The sequence below is a fragment of the Rattus norvegicus genome, chromosome 3 (genome assembly GCF_021556685.1).
Source record: "Rattus norvegicus strain SHRSP/BbbUtx chromosome 3, alternate assembly SHRSP_T2T, whole genome shotgun sequence".
NCBI classification, from domain to species: domain Eukaryota; kingdom Metazoa; phylum Chordata; class Mammalia; order Rodentia; family Muridae; genus Rattus; species Rattus norvegicus.
Genome location: NC_141536.1, coordinates 146,354,449 through 146,374,088, shown reverse-complemented (window position 1 = coordinate 146,374,088; position 19,640 = coordinate 146,354,449). Strand labels below are relative to the sequence as shown.

At 52.6% G+C, this 19,640-nt stretch overlaps 1 protein-coding gene across 1 annotated transcript in view; it reads right to left on the bottom strand.

Annotated features, from left to right (window-relative positions):
• Positions 1–18,192: 18,192 nt before the first annotated feature.
• Ctnnbl1 (catenin, beta like 1) overlaps positions 18,193–19,640 on the bottom strand; it is a 159,889-nt gene continuing 158,441 nt past the window's right edge. The window contains 1 exon segment of the mRNA NM_001024870.1: positions 18,193–18,379. Coding sequence (NP_001020041.1) covers positions 18,291–18,379 — 89 coding nt within the window. The 3' untranslated portion in view covers positions 18,193–18,290.

Below are 19,640 nucleotides of genomic sequence, written 5' to 3'. Positions count from 1 at the left end.
CCACAACCAGAAATGTTGACATCAGTGCCCCATGTTACACTAATGCACAGCCAGTGCTAGGCACCATTCGCTTAGATGGATTCTTTTTCAACAACCCTGGCTTGCTGGGAACTCATTACATGGGTCAGGTTGGCCTCGAACACACAGGGATCTGCCTCCCTCTGCCTGGGGGATTCTTGTACTGCCTAGCTATTGGGGTGTGGGAGGCATTGACAGTCTGCCAATCTTAAAACCTGCCCCCCACAAGTGTGTCGTACAGTACAACTAGAGTAGAGGGTCCTCAGCTCCTGTCCCTGACTTGCAATCATGGCTCTGTCTGCTCTTGCTCTCCTGGAGGTCAGTGTAGGGGTTGCACTATGACCAGACCCTCTCTGATGACTGCTGTCCTTCCCCGATCCATCAAAAGCTGGAAACCTCCACAGATAGTTCACATGAGCCTCCAGGCCTGTAGCCTTCTACCTCCATGGCACCCTGGGGCAGACCCATCTCTCCCACAAGGATGGAGCCTACCCTTCATGTGTACTCTGCCTCCCCTAGAGTGCCTGGCCACCTAGGAAGGCCCTGTTGGGCCAGGTAGGGATGGAGAAAGATTGTCCAGTATGGCTCCTGCCTTGCCAAGCTAGAAGCTCCGAAGACTCCTAGCTGACAGGGACAGTCACTAAAATTGAAATAAAATATATCTCCACTTGAACCTTGTGTAGTTTGGGAAACAGGCCCAGGAAGGAGAGGTGATGTGTGTGGCAACCCACGGGTGGAAACGAGAGCCAGGATGGACATCAAGGTCTCCCAACCGTGCCAGGCTCTTCCTTCCATGTCACTGCCTGACCGGGAAGACAGCCCACTGACACCTTTGTAGCCAGGGAGCTCATCCAAAGGCACCCAAGTCTGAGACTTCCCAAAAGATACCCGCAAAGCTCCCCAGGACCCTTCGTTTTAGAGTGTTCCATAACGGAATACCACAGACAGAGTGGCTTACACTGCACAGTTCGCCAAGCCTCAAACTCAAGGTGCTAGGCAAGACGGGCTTCTTTTGCAGCCCGTTCTCTTGACTGGGAGGTGGGATCTCTCTTGTGCGTTCTCAGATATCCTCTGCTTTCTGCAGGCAGGCAGGGAGTGAGAAAGAGAAGGGGAAAGGAAGAGGGGGATGAGGCCTCCAGCTCAGCGCCAGGGGAATCTACCATCCTCTTCTGGGCTCCCTGTGCACAGATAAAAGTCAATCTTAAAATAGATAAAGATTTTTTTAAATGTAATTTCAACACGTAATCAATCATATAAGTCATTCCTAGTGAGGCACGTCACGGTAGCTCACTGACATGAGCAGGCCTCACACTCAGTGCAGCTCAACTGGGACGGCCTCGTGTAGGGCACAATAGTCTTGCGAGACACTTGATTTTTCTAACAGACAATGCAAGATGAAGCTAGAAGGGACTGGAAGGCCAGCGTCTCCATGTACTCATGAACGGAAGAGAAGGCTCATCTGTTGAGCTCTGTGAGCCAGATGTAGGACTTAGCATTTTCACTCCCATGCCTTGGGTGTGGCTGTTCACCTCAGTTAGCTGTGTTGGCCAAGGTCCACTGTCCCCGGTTCTGTAACCAGAACCCTCAGGTGGAGGCCGGCAGAAAACAGAATCTGTCTCGGGGGACTGAATCATCTCAGTACGTCAAGAAGGGTTGTTCTCACTAAGGTTTGTTCCCCTCTTTAGGACAATTCATTTTTGTGACTTTCTATTGTACAGCCAAGGATCAAAGACAGGCAGCAGGGTCCCAGCCAGAGAATCCACAGAAACCAAGACTACCTCTGTCACTATTTTAATGAAGTCATGGGTTATATAGTTAGCTGACACAGGACAGCACCCATCCCCAACCCCTCACCACTGCCGCTGCATAACTGTAGGCTTGGTAATGGCGAAATGATGTGCCTCTCATTCCCCATGGTGTTCTCAAGGCCAGATGTAACCGATGCTCAGTTGGCCACACCCTCCAGTCATGAGCAGAACACTTGGAGAGTAGTTTCTTCCACCTGACCTGGGTTTGGGACCTGGTATACAGTAAGCTCTGGTGCGTGGCTGCCTTGGTGGTTTTTTTTTTTTTTTTTTTTTTTTGGATCACCACACCCGTGGCTCACCAAGGGTCCAAAATGCACCAGGCTTCAAGCCAAATAGAAATGTGGTATTTCATTTAATCCTCCTAGGACTTGGCATGCAGAGACCATCTTGCATTTGGGGAAACTGAGGCCCAGGGGGGTGCCCAAAGCCTATCTGGTGGCAGATCCTGGAGCCATGGTGGATCACCCCTGAAGCAAATATTGAACAGTGTGCCTCAGTGATGTACTGCCGCCTTGGGCACTTGGCACGTCCTACCCCATGCAGGGGACTGCCCAACCCCATTTTGCACAAATGAGCTTGGTACCTAGAGGCCCAAAGGTGTGCTTACAGGACAGACTGGATGGTCTGTGGGTATTTTTATGGAAGCAGGGGGATTCTTTCTGTTCTAAGGGCAGGTTTGAGGTCAAGACCTCAGCTTGGTGATGGAGGTGGCCAGGTTGTTTTCCTCCAGTGCTGGGGTTCAGTCCTCCCTACTAGGCGGCCCTGGGATCCAGCAGGCACAGGCCCTGTCTCCACTTCCTCTGGGTTCCAAGTTCCCTCCTGCAGGTGTCACTAATGGTCCCTGAAGGTTTGGGTACAGGCATTGGTTCAAGCCAGTGTCCCCTCATTCCTTCATGTGCTTCAAGGTTGGAAAGGGTCCTCAGTCCACCAGCAAGTGTCCTCTTCCATTTCAGAGACACAGACACTGCAGCCCAATGACTAGATGGCTGGAACAGGCTTCAGTCCTTGCCAGCACACACAATTAAATCAAGCCACAGTGAATGAAAGGCAGAAGAGTTACCTTCTAATCCCAACAGTCTCGCCCTCTGTTGTAGCCCGAAACACCTCTAGCCCTGTTCCATGTGCTCCTGGCGGTCTATAGCCCTTTTCCTCTGGATTCTGGACCATCTCCAGTCATGGTCCCAGAAGCACGGGGACTTTTCTGAACCTCTCCACCCCAAAAGAGCCTTTGAGATGCCTGGCCAAGAGTGCTGGGACAGCTTGGAGAACAGTCTTCAGATCTACATTCGTATTTTCATTTTTCTTTCTGTCATCTGTAGGTCCAAATTTGCCATCACTGCTCTGCCACTGTGGTAAGTGACAGGGCATGCCACCGGCATAGCTCCTCTCTTGCCTCTGTTTCTTAGTCTAGGAGATGTCTCCCTTCCCCTGTCCCTCCAGGGCTGTTTAGATGAGCAGATACACTTGATTGGAGGCCACTAGTAAACAAGCTTCAGATGAATTGACACCTCCTGAAGGGGCTGTGGTTATCCCCATTTCCTTGACAGAAGAATCGAGGCTGGAGAAGGTGGAAGCTTGGCCAGACTTGTACATCTCGTTCTTCTTTTTTTTTTTTTTTTTTTTTTTTTTTGGAGCTGGGGACCGAACCCAGGGCCTTGCACTTCCTAGGTAAGCGCTCTACCACTGAGCTAAATCCCCAGCCCCTCATCTCGTTCTTCTTGCTGTGTGTACCCACATTCACTGCCTGTTCCCCAGTGCATATCACCCTCAAACTGTCACCTGCTTGCCCACCCTTGAGGGGTGGCAACTGCAATCAGACACACATCTCCCATTTGTGGATTAGAATGTGGCCTCAGACCAGTCCTGGCGTGTAACACTGAGACCAGTGTTCCTCTCTCCAAGCCTTCTGTTTCTTCCTCTCTAGACTGGAAACCATGACTCTTGTCTTAGCTTTGTGAGAATTGGGATGAGCACAAGAAGCGTAGTTCAGCCCCAGCATGAAGAAGCCAAGAACAGCAGCTATTGATTTGCCTGTCCTTGCTCCCTCTAGGTCATTCCCTAGATGCAGGCCCTCCCATGGTTAGCGTGCCACCTCATTGTACATGTGGGGAAACCGAGGCCCTGGGAAGGGCAGAAATTTTGGAGGTCACACTGTACCTGGACAGGCCTGAGTCTTGGGAGTCTCGTTCCCTTTTGCCACAGTTCTCCATTTTGAGCTCCCACTGCCACTGCGGAGAACCCTGCCCCCACCCAGCTGCAAGCTCAAGTGTATTTTCCTCTTCCTGTAGTGGGAAACAGTCTCCAGTAGTTAGAACAAAATCCCCCTCCCCCCTCCCGCCTCCCTCCTGCGTTTCTGGTTCCCTCCCCCTGCAGTACCACTTCCTGGAGGACAGACTATCTTGCAACGCCTCCTAGTTCCCTCAGCAGCCGTGGCCCTCAAGATCCTGCCTTCTAGCTCCTGGGCTCTGAGCCCAGGTGGTTCACACTCCCGCTTAGAGTTCTGCAAACAGTTGGACCTCAGTAAATCCTTTTAGGCCTGATATTAGGGGCTGGGCCTGGTGGTCCTGGGCCTTGACTCAGGGAAGCCCTGTTCCACATCACTCTGATTTCTGGACCCAGTTTTTCCCTGTGAGAACAAAGGAATTGGTAGGATGGCCTCTTTCTTACCCTGGGTTGTGAAGGAGGAAGGCTAGTGACAGAGCTGAGGCCCAGAGATATCTTTAAGGGATTAAGCCAGGACAAAGACAAAAATTCCCACGGGCAGGGTGAGCTGGCTTGCTTATGGAGAAGTGAGCTCCCCGTGGTTGGAGGCATGCAAGCAGGATTAGTGGTGGTGGTAGGGGAGCCCAACAGTCAGACCTAAGGCCAGTCACTGATGGAGCTGAGAGGCTCTGGCTCTGAGTTGGCTCGGTTCCAAACAGCCACAACCCAGTCTAGAAATGGAGGTTTCAGGGACAACCTGGTTATAGTGCTCAGAGCCTGGGGCGATGCAGGAGTGTGTTTGCTGGTGTTGTCTTCCAGCCAGGGTGCACACCAGGTTGACAGTTTGGCCACTCCCAGGATGGCTGCAGTATCCTAAGGTCAGAGTGCCCTGGCCCCAGTTACCAGGTTTCATGGAGTGCTCTGCCTGGGGGCCTCAATCTGGAGTCTTGCCTTGAACCCTGAGGGATAGAAAACAAGAATCTTAAGTAGACCTGGGTACAATCTCCTGTGACCTTTCCCCTAGCTCTCCCTCATCCCATCTCCCTCACCTTCCTCTCCGTCATCCCCTCTCCCTTATCCCCACTCCCTCATCCCCATCTCTCTCATCCCTTGCCTCCACACGGAGCCCCATCCTTTCCACGCCTCCCAATCACGGCAAACGGCCTCATCAATCATGTTCTCTCTAATTAACTTCTAATTTACCTCTTTAGTCAAATTTGTTTACAATCAGAGACAAGAAAACACGCAGCAGCCTGTGGTACGGATGAGGGGACCAGCTCCAGAGACTGTGAAGGATCAATCAGCTCTTGACTAAGCCGGCAGCTCTGAGGCTCCGCCTCCTTCTGAGGGCAGTAGGGAGTAGAGGGGACCACTGCTCAGTGTCCTTGCCACCTGACAGGCATGCAGAGTCTCCATCTGTCTGGCCTCCCCAGCCCCTGCTGGTCTTCTACCTATCCATGGGAGGGGCCAACTCTAGCAGGTCTCCTGCCCCTACATGGCAGTGTGGCCTCGGAAAGCAACTGGACACCTCTTCACTTCAGCCTCCCTCTTGTGGAGTGAGGGAAAGTACCACCCACCTCAGGGGGCCATGGAGTTGCCTGAGAGTCCCCCATCAGTACCTGACACAGTTTATGACCCTGGGTCCTGGGGGGCGGGGGCAGGAATAAACGCCTTCTTTGTTTTTATACTTTGGAAGTTTCAATTGTTTCAGAAATTTGAAATAATGTCAAACTCAAAGGAAAGTCACAGTGTGTGGCCAGCCAAATGCACACTGTATTTTCTTAGACACGGTGGCGAGAATTGGGGCCTCTAGGTTCCAAGTCACGTCCACACCCTGTCAGTGAGGGCCCAAGGTGGAGGCTGGAGGCAGAGGCCAGGTGTCCTTCTTGCCGGAACGACACCTTATCTTCTGAGACAGGGCCTTTCGATGAACCCGGAACTCGAGAATTTGGCTCTGCCGGCTGGGCGGTGCCCCTGGGGAGCCTCTTGCCTTCTGCTCTCAGCACGAGCTCTGAGCTCAGTTGCTTTGCATGTGAGTGCTGGGGACTCCAAATAGGAGTCTTCATGCTTGCATATCTGGGGACTCCAAACCTGAATCTTTATGCTTGCACAGTGTTCTACTGATCAAGCCGTCATCCCTAGCCCCCGAGGTTGTTTTAGATCCGTGCCTCAGCTCCTTGTATGACCTGGACCTCACCACCTTCCTGCTCTGAGTCTGGAGTATATATATACTATATACCATCCCATCCTCATGCTGCCTCTGCGGCTTAATGCATCAGTCTGTGCAAAGGTGCATGGTGCCCCTGGACCCACAGATAGCTCCATGGCACACTGAAGTCTGGGGCTTTGAAGAGGAGGAACCCTGAGATTTTGGGGGAGACATCACATACCCCAGTCAATGGGAGGACCCAGAAGACAAGGAGACAATTTTTTGGGCCTGTAGCCAATGTGAAGGGACAAACAAGTGGTAGAAGGTAAGGGGGGATGGGTAACGATTATTAATGGTTCGGCAGTAATTCAAGCAGTGGAGAGCGCTCAGTCACCTTGGAGGAGGCCATTGGGTGGGGGTGCAGAAGCTTAAAGAGCAGAGTGGAGAGAGGAACCAGAGCTGGGGGAACAATGGGCCCTGGCAGGGGATCAAGGACCCATGTGTGACCTTGGTCCTGGTGACTTGGTTTCCTGCTTACTGTTCATCAAGCAGATCATTGAGTGCAGTTTGAACTCACTCTTCCCTTCCTGCAACATTCCTCCAACGCTCCATGGTTGCTCCTACAAGTCTCAGCTCTCTTCCTCTAGCAGTCTCAGGAAGCTCTCCAACCACACCGCACATTCACACATGCATGCACCCTTGTGCATGCGTGCACACACACATGCACATAAACACGCACTCATTCAGACACACATACACACATATGCTCACACTCACACACATATGTGCACACACATTCTCATACACACTCACACATACAACTCATATATGCAGTCTCTCTCACACATAGACACACATACACACATGCATGCATACTCACACATACATACATGCACTAACTTTCACACACACTAACATTCATACACACATACATGCACACACATATGCACACACATATACATGCACACACATATGCACACACATACATGCATACTCACACACATACATGCATGCATACTCTCATACACATTCATAAACATACATCACATATATGCAGTCTCTCACATACATGCAGTCTCTCTCTCTGTCTCTCTTTGTCTCTCTGTCTCTCTCTCACACACGTACACGCGCACGCACACACACACACACGCATGCTTGCACACATTTGTTCTTTACCTTATTACCTGCTTTTTTTCTTCTGTCAACAGTTGATCAGGGACCCTCCTTTCTGTAGTCTTTCTTTTCATGAGTTCTTGAGGGAGGCAGTACCATCCATTATGCTAGATTTTTGTCTCCCAGGGTTCAGACAGACACAAACCTCACACTTGTGTTAGTTTGAACCTTTAGTCACCCATCCAGCACTGTCCCCCTTGGTACACCCAATGTGTGGATGGGGTAACAGGTCAACAAGGTCTCTGCCCCACCTGCTGTCCTGCCCACAGAACCTCATGGTAGATTCTGACTACTGCTAAGAAGGACCAAACTTCCTGGAGAAACAGTCTTGAGTGCCAGGCTGGAAGAGAGCCTGCCCACACTGAATCTCCCAGAGCATGTGACCAACAATGCTGTGTCCACTCCTGCCAGGCCTGACCACCAGCTGTCAGCCTAAATGACACCTGCCTACCATGAAGTTCTTGGACATGAAGTTTTGGAGGTCAACCTGTGCCCACCCAGATGGCCACAGTCAGATTCACAACTTCTCCATAGGCTCTTATAGCCTGCCTGGCTACCATGTTAGGGACAGCAGGGTCTTATTTGGGGATCGGGAGGCCCATTTTGTCCAGAGGTCCTCAGACAACAGTTCTGGTAGTAATTAGTGCTGGGAGGGGCTGATGTCGTGTCAACCCTGTTTGATATTAATTCCATCTCCCCTTTTTGTTCTCACACTGGCCTGTGAAATTAGGAGTCCAGGTCACGCTACCTCAGTTCCAGAAGAATTTGCCTTGTTTAACCAGGAACGGCTGCACTTCACTGTCTCGGAGCTGGGGCTTCAGATGCAAGGTAGACTGAGCACCCCTACTGGTGCAGCACTGTGTCGTGAGCTGGTGTATGTATCACTCTGGTGCTGAGGCGGAGGGGCTTAAATCCAAGGTGGCATTTTTATCACCATGTTCATAATTGTAATCACCATTTAATTAATGATATTAATAACACTAATAATGCACTACTGTCCTTTGTTTGGGAGGATGACATTGTAGGGTGACTTATCCTGAGGAGCTGGGCAGCAATGGGCCCTCCCCCACCTCTGTTTCTTTCCCTTTTCCCAAGTGCCTCTTCCCTGTCATGTGATCTCATTGCCCTGAGTCATAGACATCATTGTCACAACGGCCTCCCCATTAGGACAGCTTGGGGACAGTCTAGCCATTCCTATGTCCCCACACAGCAAGGGACTAGCCTAAGGCAAGGCTGGTTGAGAGAAAGCAGGCATAGACAGACGGATGGTGGTAGGGACATTGATGAAGGCCAGCTTATGTTTCTGGGGACACAGCAGTCACCCTATGAAGTGTGCGGGAAGGAGCGTGGGGCCTCTGCTGTGTGGAATACAGATGGTATTTGACCATGGGAGCCCACAAAACAGGTGCTAACTCCTGGACCCAGTGAAGTCTGGGTCTTCGAAGAGGAGGAGCCCTGAGATTTTGGGTGGGTTTCACGTGTCCCCTTCAGAGGGAGGACCGTATGGACACGGACACGATGTGAACTATAGATATGTTGGGTCACATTCACGGGGCTGCATGCATCACTCTTAAAGGTTGGACACGTCTAAAGAGGGTCTAACCTTCTGACTACACAGCCTTTAGTATGCCTCTACCTCTTTACCCGGAGGTTAGTTACTGCCTCTCTGGAAGCCACCACCCTGGAGGAACTCCATCCTGGCTTCCCTGAGCAGCAGTCAGCTTCCACCCACCTCCCAGATGGCTTTTTTTTTTTTTTAAATCTCCTTCATCCTCCCTGCCACTGTCCTAGACTCTGTGCTCTGCACTCTGGAGTGGCCCGGAGCCTGCCTGTCCTTCTCATGGCTGCGTTTGTGCCATCCAGCCTGGTTCTGAATAGTTCTCAATCAGTTCTTACTGCCTTCCATGGCAGAGTCAGCCCTTCATCTGAGAAGCCCCACCTCCAGGAAAGAGGGACCACTGCCCACCACCTGCATGTCTGTGCCCGCTGCTATAACATTCCGGGACACAGGATGTCAGGGCATAGTCTGTTGGCCACTCCCGAGAGTTCTAGTCTCGAGCCTCACTCGGAGTGGCTGGGCACCAGCTAACCTCTTCCCTGGCCTTAGCTTCTCATCTGGGGCAGGCTTCTGGGTCCAGCTCAGAGGGGGACCTTTGAACCCTGACCTGGGCCTCCTGTGGCCCCTCAGGAAGTCTGTGCTGTCCTCCAGCTCAAGACACAACACCTGCCCTCAGTCTCGGGTCAGGCAGAAGCAGGGACTGTCCAGCCACGCAGGCTGTTCCGGGATCCAGGTCCCACGTTCAGTTGTCCTTGTGTTTATCATTCTGACCACTTTGAGGGGCATTTGAGACAAAGCCAAGGGGACAAAGAGGATGAGAGAGGCCCTGCCCCAACCACAGTGGCATTTCAGTCTCTCCTCTCTCTCCCCAGCTATGCTTATCCCTCACAGAAACCCCTGTGGCCATTTTCAGCCCTGTGTAATAGTTTCCAGTGTCTTTGCAGGTTAGAGGTCACCCAACTTCTTCCTGGGACAACTCCTCCCCCCCAGTCCAGCCCCTCACCTCTGCATCCCCCTCACATTCCCAACTACACATCTGTCTGTCGCGACTGTGAGGCACATACCTGCCACGGGGCCTTCGTGCTCACTGTTTCCCTGGCTGGGGATACCCCACCCCCAATCCGGATACCCCATTATGTCAGTCTCAGCTCTGAGAGTCTCCCCCAGGCCTCCTCTGCTGATTCACAGCCAGAGTACCCTTCCTTTCAGCCACTCTCCCTTCTCCCTAGCCTCCGCCAGCCGCCTCACGGGTTATTCTTACAGCCGTAGAGTGCCCAAGTGCCTTGCGCATTGTTCCTCCCCCACAGCCTGTCACAGAGAAGCCCAGACAAGTGTCACTGAAGACCCTGCCAGACCTCTCCTGAGGACAGTGAGGGGTGGGACCCAGCTCTCTGCTCTAGGGTATACATGCTTGCTTCTGTCTACACCTCTGCTCCGGCGGGTGGAGAGGCTGTAGAGAGACCAGGTGTATTGATGGGTGAACCGAGATCTGTCCTTGTGGGTGTGCTCAGTCCTTCTAGACAGTATAAGCAGAGGTGCCGGCTTAGTCTGGAGAGGGAGGTAACCAGGAGACAGAAGATGAAGGCTGGTGAGACGCTACGACACAGCTCAGCACTGTGCATGAGGCTGCTCCAAGTGTGCCAGCCCCTTCACGGCCCTCTGTGAGCACACCAAGCAGCCCATTTTACAGAGTGCAGATGGGGAAACTGAGGCTCAGGGAGGTGAAAGGACTTGCTCAGGGTCACACAGCTAGGGAGTGGCAGGGCTGAAATTTGAAAGGGCCGGCCAGAGCAGGCTCTGCGTTGTGCAGTCACTGTCCAGGTGGCCACCTATAGACCCTGTGCGGGTGACACCTCCTCCTTGCAGCAGCTGGGCTAGGAACCTGTCCCCTGGCTCCCAGAGGGCTGAGGTGAGACAAGGAGCGAAGACATCTGGCTGTGCTGTGTATGGTCACCTAAGGGTCTATGACTGGATGTCTAGGCAGGTTACCACTGGGGTAGGCTTTCTGGCCCTACAGCCCCTGTCAGTGGACAACAGAGAGACCAGAGGATCCCTATCCAGCGTTGCAAGGAGAGCTTTGTGACCTTATGCAAATCCTTGACTTCTCTGTTCAGTGTTTCGTTTGTAAAGCTGGTGAGGAGCCTTGTAAGACATCGCTGGGCTCAGAGATGTGCTTCTGTCTGTGGCCTGAGGCTTGTGGACTTTCTGCTGGTGCTTGCTGTCACTTGGACTTTTCCCATCCTAGTCTTTTCATAGATTCCTAGTTTAAAGCTGGGCGTGGTGACTCACATTTGTAACACCAGCACCAGAGAGGCCGAGGCAGGAGATTTGCTGTGAATTTGAGGCTACCCTGAGCTACAGAGTGTCAGATTATCTCAGCCTCTCATTTTGACTGACTGAGGCTAGGGAAAACACAACCCTATCCCCAGCACACATGAGAACAAGGAAAAGGGGCCACATAGAGTGTAACTGGCTCATCACTGCTGGGCCTCAGTGTTTACATCTACTAAATGGGTCAGTTAGTCATGAATCAGGAAAACGGCACTTGACAAGGGCTTGACTCAGTGAATATTTAGCTGGTTCTAAAGAGTGTAGCAATTATATGGTTGCTTGAGTGCTAGGTGTGCTAATCTGGAGTGACCTTAGCATAGCCACGTGCTCTGATGGGGTTCTATTTCCTCACTTGGAAAGCTCAATACCCTAAGGTGGGGCTTCTCTAAAAAGCTCGATACCCTAAAGTGGGGCTTCGCTAAAAAGCTTGATACTCTAAGGTGGGGCTTCGATAGCTCTGAGGCTGCAGGAAGTCCTCTGTGTTGAAAGCAGCTGCCCCTGAACTCAGGTCACGTGGATTAGAGGGGAAGGTTGCAGGGCTCTGGTTTCACAAGGAGGAGACTGTCAGTGACAAGCTACATGTCCCTGCCTCCTGTGGCCCCATGCTTGTCCAGATGTGGGAAGGACCTATGTCCCTAGGGCCAGGACAGGGCATGCATGTGTGGAACACTGGGCTAGGACTGGTCATCTGGGAGCCAGGCAGGGCTGGGGGTGGGTGGGTGGATTTATGGCAGCCGGGCTGTCCCCTGCAGCGCCTGCTTCTAATGAAATTTTATGGCAGATGGGAATGACAGACTCGGCAGCCTTAAAAGCACTTCTATTTACTCATTAAAGATATTTATATACTCTCCACCGCCCACCTGGCTGGCCCAGGAAATGGCTCCCGGACCTCATTGCTGGGGGCGCCTCTGGGCGGGGCCACCTGTGCAGAGCCTGGAGGGGTTCTGCCTCCATCTTCCTACCTCAGTCTTCAATGGAGGCCCCCGTGACTCATAACTCCAGGACCTCTTCACTGGTCACCGCTCTACTGGTCCTTGGAGCTCCCTCTCGCCATGTTGTCTTCCATAGCACAGCCTTCCTAGGGCTCTCCAGGGCACGGTTTGAAAGTCTCAGCCTTTCCAAGCTCAGGACTCTCCCCCTCTGCCTGCTGCGCTGGCCCAATCCCCACTGGTCCCTGCCTCTCCCTGAGTCCTCTTTGGCGCTTTCTGGAGATCGATGTGTCTTCTCTCTGCCTCAGGACTTTTGCACACATGTTTATACGTGGACCCTTCTGCTCTAGGCTTTCTACTTCCTGTCTCTGCTCAAGTTCTGAAGGGACAATCACACAGAGGCCTTTCCAGGGCACTAAACCTAGCCACTCCCTTCCTCCTCAGTCCTACCTCAGTGTGTCTTGCTTGCTCTTTCGACTCTCAGAAATTATCCTAGGTGTTTGTTTTCAAGTTTACGGACTTCCGGTTTGTCTTCCGAGGTCAGTGCTCCCTCAAGATAGGGATAATAACCCTGGTTTGTCCCCACACGGCAGTTGTTCAGTAAGAGGTGAGGAAGATACCTGGGTACCATGTGGAGGTATGGGATTAGTCTATGGGGGATTCACAAAACTAGTTAGCCTTAGTGAGACCCCAATAGTGGGCAGGTATCTCAGGAGGCTGGGCTGAGCTCCTGGGTTTCACGGATGGGCTGGTTGGAGACTGTGATCAGGGATGTGATCCGGCTTCTGTACAGTCTATTCCAGTGGCTTCTACCCACCTGCCTAAGTCTAAGGTGGCTAAGGACAGTCTGGGCTGACTGAGACTGGAGCTGCTCTCCTTTTGTCCCTGTCCTAGTGACTTTGTGAGGCTGTCTCTTGCCTGGGGATCAGAGTTCAGCTTCCTGGGCTGCAGTGGGCTGTATCTCTTCTTTCTGTAGTGATCGAAAGGGCCACAGGAAGAGGAGACCGAGCAAGCTGGGAGACAAAGCATGACCCTTCTCCTCAACCCCTCTTTCAAGGGGCTTGTCGAGCTTGGCCATGGGAAAGGCTCAAGTGACCTTCACCCATGGCAGAGGGAGGCAGGGGACAAACAGGGGCCACAGCTGCCAGCTGGTGGGGAGGGGCTGTCTTGGAGCCTCCTGAACGCCTAGCTAGGGCTTTGCTTCTGGAATGTTCTGCACTGCCTTCTTTACTTTTCCTTCCTTCCTGTGGTGAACAGTGTGGCTCTAGAATCAGGAACAGATTGGTAGATTGCAGTCTCAGCTTTGCCCTCCGTACCAAGGTCGCTCCAGGTCAGGTTGAAATGTGGGTAGTGAAGGCCTGTGGCTTGAGGAAACCTGTGGCTTATGGAGACACACTGCGGCCACCAGCTAATATACCACCCATCCTGCAAGGGCATTCTAAAACCCTGGAGTGACTCCCAAAGAGAGATGCCGGCCAAATGCCACCACAGCCCCACTGATCCAGAGCCACCTGTTCCCTAAGCAGGACATAGGACATGTCCACACAGGTGACAATGACAAATGCCCTCTCCTCTTTGACTGTGCAGCTCTCCTTTAGAAAGAAATTTAAACAGACCTGTGGCATGACGGTCAACATGTTCACACACTGGTGCCTTAGCCGAAAACCAGCAATGAGCACTGTGCCGTTAACTCGGTAGCTTTATCAGGGCCCAGCTCTGTAATGAAGCTTGGCCGTTGGGATGGGCGAGTGTGCACTGTGTGGCAGATGTCAAATGGAAAGGAAGAGGTGGAACAAGATGAGCCCATCGTGGACGGACCTGGAGGGGATGCCTGGCTTAGTCAGCAGGGGCGGCTTCCTGGGAGGGGACTGAGTGGTCAGGAGACACATTTGGAGTGGAGAGTAGTTCAGGGTACACTTACATGCCTTCCTAAGCCTCTTCCAAGGGCGTGTGTTAGCTAATCAAGATGAAGGTGAGTGGGAGAAGCTTGCTCTTTTTCCTGGCACCAATAACTAAGGCCCACCGCTGTGATCCAACCAGTTTCCATGTGCACCAAAGAACACGGCAGATTGAAAATGTGGGCCTGCCTTTACCTCTGCTCCTGGGTAAGAAATCTTATCAAGAAGTCTTGCCTCTAGGAAAGCAAGTCTTGTCTCCCTGCTGACACTAAATTGACTCTTGTGGTAATAGCAGAAGGTGCCACCTGGGCACTGGGACTTACTATGGGTGGTGACAGTCCCTCACAGAAAGGAATTCAGCCTGCATGCAAATCTCTCAGACTCACCCATCTTGCTGCCACTAGATTCAGGGGTGTGGACCCCACCATCAAGTAGTCTGTGAAGGAGGCCGACATGACCTTTCCCTTAGGAATGTCTAGCTAGGATGTCCTAGATCACATCTGGATGGGAAATAAATAGCACCTCTCTGGAGTGCTCTGCCCTAGGACCACTGGGCTGTGGACACAGGATGGACAAGAAGGGAGAGCTCCAAGGGTCAGTGGACTGGGATGCAGAGCTCAGGACCAAGGACAAGAGAGGACATGGAGCCCAGGGAGTCCTCCCAGGGCTGCTCTGTGAAGTGGATGGCGTCTTAGTCAGCTGTGAGTAGCCTCAGGAGCTGGCACCAATGTCTGTGAGTTCAGGGTTCCTAGTTAGCAGAAAGACATGGGTCCGAGTTGCATTTAAAGGTCTCAGCTTTGGGGGCTGGGGATTTAGCTCAGTGGTAGAGCACTTGCCTAGCAAGCGCAAGGCCCTGGGTTCAGTCCCCAGCTCAAAAAAAAAAAAAAAAAAAAGTCTCAGCTTTATGGAGTGTTATGATCAGAAGTAATAATTCAGTAATCGTGTCCTGTTAGTCATAGTCCTCAAACTGTGCACTTTCCTGTCCCCATAGGAACTAGACTTTGTATTTCCCCTCCCCTTAAACCCATCAGACAGGGCCCACTCACTATCTGTGAACTCGTGTGTGTAGGGGTGAGGTATCTGGGTGCTGAACCAGGGCCGTGCACAGGCTAAGCAGTATTCATTTGAGAGACCAAGGGAGCTAAGTTCTGACTTATTTTGGCAGAAGGGCTTTTGGGGCAAAAAAGCAGCTTCAGGCAACTTCTAACGGGCAAGCCACCAGGTGGAGGGAGCCACTGACAGAGGGCTGCTGTCTGGAGATCCACAAAGCCTGGCTCCCTGGGCTGGCTAACCTGCATATGGGCAAGAGGCCTTTGGAAGCTCAAGACTGGGCAGTGCTGTCCACACATTGGGAAGATGGTTGGGTAGCAGGAGCAATGTTTTAAAATTAAAATGTGAATTTGGAAGCCATGTGTGTTACCTGGCTAAAAACCAATGCAGTTTTAAAGATATAAGAAGTATTGAACAAGCAGTGATCAAAGGAGGACCAGCTTTAGCTGAAGTCGGTGACTCCATAGGTCACTGTATGCATGCTCTGTTCTGTGGACTCTAAAGTGCGCATCGACACAGACAACACGCTGAGATGGAAACCATGCCAGCCAGTGCTCTGAGACTGGGGGATTAGAGGGATCAGATATACCTTGGTTCAAATCTGGGTTGTGATTCACTGGCCACAGGACCTGAGCCATTGGAACCCTGAGACCCTGACTTTAGTATTGACTTCCCACAGCTGGGGACAGCGAGACCAACAGGGCCACTGCAGAAAGATGTTATGTACAAAGCAGGGGGCACAGAGTAGGTGCTGTGTGTGTGTGTGTGTGTGTGTGTGTGTGTGTGTGTGTGTGTGTGTGTGCGCGCAGCTCTGATGGCCACAGAGGTAATGTAGGCTGTAACTGGTGTGTAACCTGCTTCTGCCACACTGCTGGGATGTTCCTTGGTTCATGATGGGATACACCCTCTCCATCTTCACACAGCCTTCCAGAGCTGACACACATCGGGGCCGGCTCTGCCTCTGCTGCCAGTGCTGGGCCTCACATGAGTGCTCCCAGACACCAAGTGTGCAGACGGCTGATGCCTGAACCCTTGGGGTTCAGTAAGAAGCAAGAAGCATTGTGCGGCATCGGGACCCAGAGGCCCTTGCAAGGGTGTGGTGTTCCTTGCATCTTCTTTGGGAACTGAGGGCTCATGCTTTGCTGTGAGGAACCTCTGGCTTTCCACTCCTGCCCACACTCCCTGGCATGTGAGCATTCTCCTGAGGATGGCTGTGATGTCGGCGGGGTGGTGAGGCCTTCATTTCACCTCAACCAGGAGGGAAGACCATACTTACCAAGCCACAGCCACAGGATGGAAGCCAAGTCAGTCTCAAAACTACCCACCACATCTGTCAACGTGGGCTCTTCACTCCCGTGAGCACTAGGGTACTGTCAGCCTGCTCTGGGGATGTCACAAGAGGACAAAAGCACATATCCAACGGTCACACTTGAGGATAAGGTCAGGGTCATCTGCTGACCTTACCCACACTCCTGACCCAGGAGCCTAAAACACCAGCACCAGGGCCATGCACAGATTTTCATGATTATAATATTTGTTGTTATTATTAAAATTATATTACTATTATTAATTTATAGTTTTTTTTTTGTTTTTTGTTTTTGTTTTTTTTTTTTGAGACAAGGTTTCTCTATGTGGTCCTGGCTATCCTGGAACTTGCTCTGTAGACCAGGTTAGCTTTGCACTCAGAGATCTGCCTGCCTTTGCCTCCCAAGTGCTGGGATTCAAGGCATGCACCACTATACCCATCCAAAAATAAAAACTTATGGTTGCAAATGGTAATGTTCAAATTCCCTCACGTGTTATGGCAGTTCTGTGGGAAGCGCATCGCAAGACTAGAGAAGCAGACCAAACTGAGGGCTGATGGTTTAGCAGCCCCTTCCTTAACAGCTTTACTAGATACAAACCACATCACTTGATCTGTCCTCTGAGAATGTACAGCAGTGGTAGCAGGGTGCTCACATAGACGTAACCATCCCATGGCCAACCATAGTGCGTTTCCACTGCCCTGTGAGAAAACCACACACCCTTCGTTCCTCCCCTCCATCCCCTGGCACCTGAGCTCCAAGCAGCCACTGCTCTGTGCTGTGTCTAGACTTGTCTACTCAGGCATTTCAAGACAGAAGCACTGGGACTGTAGCGTGCTGGGACTGCTGTGGTGGGTAGTCCCAGAGCCCTGCCCAGGCTGCTGGGCACTAACGCTCCTACAGGTGCTGCCCACACCAGGTGCCTCCTGTCACCACCCTCAGGTCTTGCCCACACCAGGTGCCTCCTGTCACCACCCTCAGGTGCTGCCCACACCAGGTGCCTCCTGTCACCACCCTCAGGTGCTGCCCACACCAGGTGCCTCCTGTCACCACCCTCAGGTGCTGCCCACACCAGGTGCCTCCTGTCACCACCCTCAGGTGCTGCCCACACCAGGTGCCTCCTGTCACCACCCTCAGGTGCTGCCCACACCAGGTGCCTCCTGTCACCACCCTCAGGTCTTGCCCACACCAGGTGCCTCCTGTCACCACCCTCAGGTGCTGCCCACACCAGGTGCCTCCTGTCACCACCCTCAGGTGCTGCCCACACCAGGTGCCTCCTGTCACCACCCTCAGGTGCTGCCCACACCAGGTGCTTCCTGTCACCACCCTCAGGTGCTGCCCACACCAGGTGCCTCCTGTCACCACCCTCAGGTGCTGCCCACACCAGGTGCCTCCTGTCACCACCCTCAGGTGCTGCCCACACCAGGTGCCTCCTGTCACCACCCTCAGGTGCTGCCCACACCAGGTGCTTCCTGTCACCACCCTCAGGTGCTGCCCACACCAGGTGCCTCCTGTCACCACCCTCAGGTGCTGCCCACACCAGGTGCCTCCTGTCACCACCCTCAGGTGCTGCCCACACCAGGTGCCTCCTGTCACCACCCTCAGGTGCTGCCCACACCAGGTGCCTCCTGTCACCACCCTCAGGTGCTGCCCACACCAGGTGCCTCCTGTCACCACCGGCCCTCTGGCCTTCTCCAGGTATGCCTGTGCTCACTGGGAAGGAGTGGGACAGGGTTGGCGGGAAGACTGCGCATACAATGTCAGCACCAGGATACCAAAACTAACTTTAATTTGTTCACGCCATACAACTGTAAAAATGGTTTCCAGGAGGGAGCCAAGGGTCTGTGGCTGTCACGCTCTGCCTAGCATTCTAGAAGTTCTCCAACAAGCCCAGGATGCGCTTCTGCTCGGTCTCTCGGAACTCAGGGCTCCGGCCATCTCCAATGTTCTCTGCGTACTCTAGGGGAAAAGGACAGGTGAGTTAGGCTAGACCATGTATGTGGTCTCTGAGCTGTGTGTCTCCACACTGTTCTCAAATCTTAGTGCACAACAAGGAGCCTGAGGCTTGTGAGCTACTGAGGATCCGCTCTTCATGGCAGCTATAGCTGTGATCATGGAGGCTCTCTGTGGGAAGGGTCTGACTTAACTTCCCACCTCCATGTCTTCTCCCAGCACATCTGTCTTCACCCTTCATGCTGTCACTCAACACAAACCTAGTGGGGCGTTAATGTGCCTGAACACCTGCATCCCTCATCTCTTAAGCTCTGGCCCCGCCCCCGAATGCATGTGATGTGATGTGACTCTTTCACAGGTCTTTGAGGAACAGTGAGGGCATTTTGTTCTGCCACATGGGGACAGACAACATTCTGCTTGTCTCTCATATGCCAAAGACCAACTGTGATCTTGGATGTCCCAGTCTCCAGAACTTTAAGGAAAGAAACTTCTTCCTTTATAACAAATATCCTGCCTCAGGCATTTCGTTATAGTAGCAGCACAAACTGGTAAGAAAGGTGCCTGGCAAGTATGCTCTTCCCTAGTTTGTGCTTTGCAGCGTGGGGGCATGTCAACAGCATGGAATCATGGGAACACATCCTAGAAATGCAAGGATCGAGGCATACTCTGCTGCTTACATAGGAAGCTCTGGGGGGTGTGGTTCAGTGCTGGACGACTTGGCTGGCATGGGCGAGGCCCTGCATTCAGTCCCTAGGACAGCAAGAAGAAAAGAAGGGGATCTGCTCCCACCCTACTTCCCAGTGAGAGTGAACAGAAATACACGGCACCTGTCAGGAGCAGTCGGGGAGGGAGGCTTGCTGAGAACCAGGGAGATCAGTGGAGGACTGTCCAAGGCTGGGGCACTGAGCAGCACATCCTGCTTGGGCACTGAACTCTGGGGGTGTTCACTAGGCCCACATCCTCTCCTGTCCCAGTATGATCATTCTGTTTCAATTCTCAATGGAGGCTCCGAGTCACTTCCCCGGAGGGAACTCACCCCAGGTGCACAGAGCACAGAGACCAAGGCAGTGAATGCCCTGTCCCCATGGCCACTTTAGCAAGTTTCTCAACCAAGCTGTGGTAGGGAGGCCAGGCTGCCTGATGAGCCACACTCTGGAAATGTTCACACTTACTGTGCCTGGTTCTACAGATGTGGCCAAGCCACAGGCAGGTTGAGGGTCCAGCCCTGCTCAGAGATGCACCCAAGGATGTGAAGGAATTGAGGCGG